Source organism: Gigantopelta aegis, chromosome 14, assembly GCF_016097555.1.
Source record: "Gigantopelta aegis isolate Gae_Host chromosome 14, Gae_host_genome, whole genome shotgun sequence".
Lineage (NCBI taxonomy): Eukaryota > Metazoa > Mollusca > Gastropoda > Neomphalida > Peltospiridae > Gigantopelta > Gigantopelta aegis.
The window spans coordinates 16,167,620-16,172,154 of record NC_054712.1 but is presented as its reverse complement, the minus strand read 5'-3'; the positions used below and the strand labels follow the sequence as shown (position 1 = coordinate 16,172,154).

The 4,535-nt window shown below is 36.9% G+C and overlaps 1 protein-coding gene across 2 annotated transcripts in view; it reads right to left on the bottom strand.

Moving 5' to 3' along the window:
• Positions 1 to 1,278: 1,278 nt before the first annotated feature.
• The window catches only part of LOC121389522 (T-box transcription factor TBX20-like), a 24,299-nt gene continuing 21,042 nt past the window's right edge, over positions 1,279 to 4,535 (bottom strand). For both annotated transcript variants that reach the window (XM_041521178.1, XM_041521177.1), the window contains exon 7: positions 1,279 to 1,829. In XM_041521178.1, the coding sequence (XP_041377112.1) occupies positions 1,480 to 1,829 (350 nt within the window). In that variant the 3' untranslated portion in view covers positions 1,279 to 1,479. The remainder of the gene's footprint in view (positions 1,830 to 4,535) is intronic.

Genomic DNA, 4,535 nt, shown 5'->3' with positions numbered 1-4,535 from the left:
CTGTCTGTAGGAAGGTGCATATAAAAGATCCCTTGCTACTAATGAAGAAAATGTAGCGGCTTTCCTCGCTATGACTATAAGTCAAAATTACCAAATGTTTTGACATCCAATAGCCAATAATAAATAAATAAATGTGCTTTAATGGTGTCGTTAAACAAAACAAATTTTTACTTTATCTGGACTTAAGGGTATATGAATATTCATGAAAGGAACCAAATGTTTGACATCTAATAGCCAATAATTAATAAACCAATGTGATCTAGTGGTGTCGTTAAACAGAATAAGCTTGAACTTTCATGAAATGATGTTAGTATTTTAATAACTACACGTCCAGATATTATACACGATTAGTTTCAGTAGAAAACAGTTAAAGGTTGTATATTGAAAACCGTATCTCTGTACAAACAAGAGTACAAAGAATAATTCGACCACGACGTAACAGTAAGCCGACCAGACAATCAAAGCTGCCAAGCATCCCGTCTCAGTACACAAGGTAAGAACACTCCCATTTAAAAACTAAAAGCTGATGGGGAATGACAGGAGTGCCGGCCTCGGTGGTGTCGTGGTTAAGCCATCGAACATAAGGCTGGTAGGTACAGGGTTCGCAGCCCGGTACCGGCTACCACCCAGAGCGAGTTTTAACGACCACTACACCCTCTTCTCTCTCACTAACAACTAACCCACTATCCTGGACAGACAGCCCAGATAGCTGAAGTGTGTGTCCAGGACAGCGTGCTTGAACCTTAATTGGATATAAGCACGAAAATAAGTTGAAATGAAATGAAAAGGAATGACAAGTGTGTGGCACGGATAGCCACAAGAGACAAACACACCTGTCGCAATTGGAGAGACAAGGACTGGGATGTGGAGGTGGAAAGCCAAAGAAGTTCAAATATAGGAGGAGTTGTCTGATCGGGAAGAAATGAGATGGAATTCAAAGGAATAAAAAAAAGGGGGAAAGTGTGATGAAAAAAAAAAAAAAAAAAAAAAAAAAAAAAAAAAGAAAAAAGAAAAGAAAAAGAACACTCCCATTTATCTTTTCTTTTCTGGGTTTTTTTTTTTCGTTTTTTTTCTCCCAATACTTTGATCATAAAATATAATTCAAAATCGTATAAAAGCAATTACAGATTACCACAATGCCAAACTATTCCCATATAACCACCAACCAGCATCACAAATGGTTCATGCTACATATAATAGAATCAATTCAAATTCATGAAAGGGTAGAATTACTGTAACGGCGTACCAATTTCATGAAACAAAACGACAAAAACCAAATACATTTTCATTAGCTGTTATTATGTTATAGCATTTAATATTTTTGTGTTTTACACAAGTAACTATCGACACTGCATCTGTATTATATTGTAATCAACTACGGGGATTCCAAATAACAACAGTCTAGCAATGTTCATGATTGAAAGACATATACATATACATAAATATATTTTAATAAAATGTTCATCATCTTAATCTGGTTTAATCAACATCGGGCGATTCGGATGATTTAAGTTTATCACGTGACAAATATGGATGATATCTGTTTAATCCAAGATAGGAATGATTTTTATTCAACTGTTCAGGTGACGTCATAAGTCCGACATTTTCAGACATGTCCCTCAACGGGTATCCACCAGTGATTCCCATTGGCTGAAATCCAATTCCAGGGAAAGGTAACCCGGAATTAATTCCCAGGAATCCTCCGTACAGTGTATACAGCGGTCTCGGCGGGAACGCTGCAGGACCCATCATGGTGGAACACAACGGGCGCCATACTGACCACGTAGATGACGGATAAATACTCTGTTTTTCACCATTGCAGTTTTCATCTGTGAGAAAGAAAGTATAATTTCAATTAAACTATTGTCTGTAGAATACAATACAGTGCAATACAATGCATGCAATGCAATGCAATGCAATGCAATGCAATGCAATACAATACAATACAATACAATACAATACAATACAATACAATACATTTTCATTTTAACTTATTTTCGTACTTATACCCAATGAAGGTTCAAGCACGCTGTTCGGGGCACACACACCTCAGCTATCTGGGCTGTCTGTTCAGGACAGTGGGTTAGTTGTTAGTTGTTAGTAAGAGAGAAGAGGGTGCAGTGGTCTTACACCTACCCATTGAGTCGTTACAACTCGCTTTGAGTGGGAGCCGGTACCGGGCTGTGAACCAAGTACCTATCAGCCTTATGTCCGATGACTTTACGATGCAATACAATACAATACAATACAATACAATAAAATACAATACAATACAGATGGGCTATGGTGATTACATACACATATACCCACAGGGAATAGCTTTTTTTTGCAAACTATGGAATGTACTACACGTTATTTATTTCTGAGCCGACTATTTTCTAACTTGCACACAAAATTTGTATTTTTAGTTAATTGCAAAACACTTTTACTTTTCTTCTTACATGAAACCAAACTGAAATTATTTGGATGGGATGAGGATAGGACGGACTTATAGGTCCCTGCTCATAAAACTATTGAGTCTAAACTCAAATATCCAATAACACCACACGCATACAGTTTATATCGCGTTGCCATGGCGTTAGAGTCTCAGATTCTATAATATTATTGAATGTCGAGTCTAGACTAAATGTTTTATTAACATCAGTGCCGCTGTTTATAAAACGCAACGTCAGTGCCCCTGTTTATAGACTCAATGTCTAATGACGTTACACATGCAATTTGTATGCTATTGACGTGGCGTTAAAGTTCTATCAGAGTCTTGAGTTCAGACTCTAAAAGTTTAAGAAGCGCCAGGCCTGGCCTGATGCTGATAAAAGTTTTAGAGTCTAGACTCGAGACTCTATAATAGAGTTTGAGACACTAATGTCATGACAACGCCATACAAACTCTACAAACGTGTGACGTCATTAGAAATTGAGTCTGGACTTATTTTATAAGCACGGGGGCCCTGGTCTAGTTTCAGTCCTGTCACGGACATATCTCTCTGGCGAAGTCAGAGGTTGTGCCCACGACACGCGTGCTTGAACAGTTATCTGATGGAAGCATGCCAAAAATTACCCACACCCACACGTTTCAATACAATACACTATTACTGATGACGCAGCTACATCAATTGCTACGTCATTGTTTCTGTCAAAGTCGCTGTCCACTATGTTGGAATCGGAGAATTGGTAAAGGAAATAATATCTGCCATCAAAGATGGCTACAGAATATAAATACTAATATGTTCGCATGGACACTTCTATTAAACATCTGCCTTTGTGTTCTTCCAAGACATCTAATTATAATAAAGTCTGTCTGTGGGTTGGTGCATGTAAAAGATCCCTTGCTACTAATGGGAAAATGTAGCGGGTTTCCTCTCTAAGACTATATGTTAAAATTACCAAACGTTTGCCATCCAATAGCTGATGCTTAATAAATCAATGCGCTCTAGTGGTGTCGTTAAACAAAACAAACCTTATCTATTTAGTTTGTCTTAAGAGATCATTTTAGATGCTCAGACTCAGAGATGCTGCTTATGGCAAATTTGGCCTTATTTAATGTTACCAAATTTATTGTTAGGCCTACACCAACATATAAAAGTTTGTGAAAAAAATCTAACTTAATGATTCCAAACTTAATTATCGAGTCAGATATCAAAGGGAAATAACTGCGTAGTTAGCTATCAGCTACTAATGACACACGTGACATCTGCCGTATATCAAGTCTAAACAATTTATTCATTCCATCCTCTTTTAAAAGTGTAAGTATACAATTGTATCATTGTCGCTAATAGTATAATATTGGGTAGTGCTAGGCTCAAACTACTAACTGTCACGACGGCGTTGATAAACTCGCCGGTCTCACGACTTCTACGACTGTCCAGTTACTAGTCTGAGCGCTCCTACATCTCGATTCTCGTCGTATACAACTTCTACTTCTGAGCGCACCCGTCGTAAGTAGGGAGTGAGGCAATTTAAAAAGCAACCGTCGAGTTGGCCGTCGTGACAGTTGATAGTCTTAGCCTAGCATTATGGAGCAGGGACTGATGATACTAATGTAAGTTGGCTATGACTGTTATATACCTTGTTGCAATGAAGTACTTTCTGGGATAAAATAAGTGATCTTTTTTTTTCTCTAAAAAAATGTTTCAACGACATCGCTAGAGAAAATTTATTAATTAATAATCATTGGTTATCGGATGTCAAACATTTGACACTCTTCTGAGGAAACCAACAAAATCTTCACATTAAAAGGACTATCCTGAGTTTGCTGCGATTTTTAAGATGTTATCGACTAACAGAGACTTTTTAACGATTGTAATTACATATCAAATATATTTTTCTGCATAAAATATTAATGGCTGTATACTGAATGTATTTCTAATCGTTGTAATAATATTTGTACTAGGTTAAGTTTCATTTTATTTCCGAAAATATTATTTTTTCGTACGTACGAAATTATTTGAAGACAAAAGCCAGTTTGGGCTTCTTACAAATATCAAGACGACCAGAAACACACTGAATATACAGACACTGATATTCTAAACAAGAAAA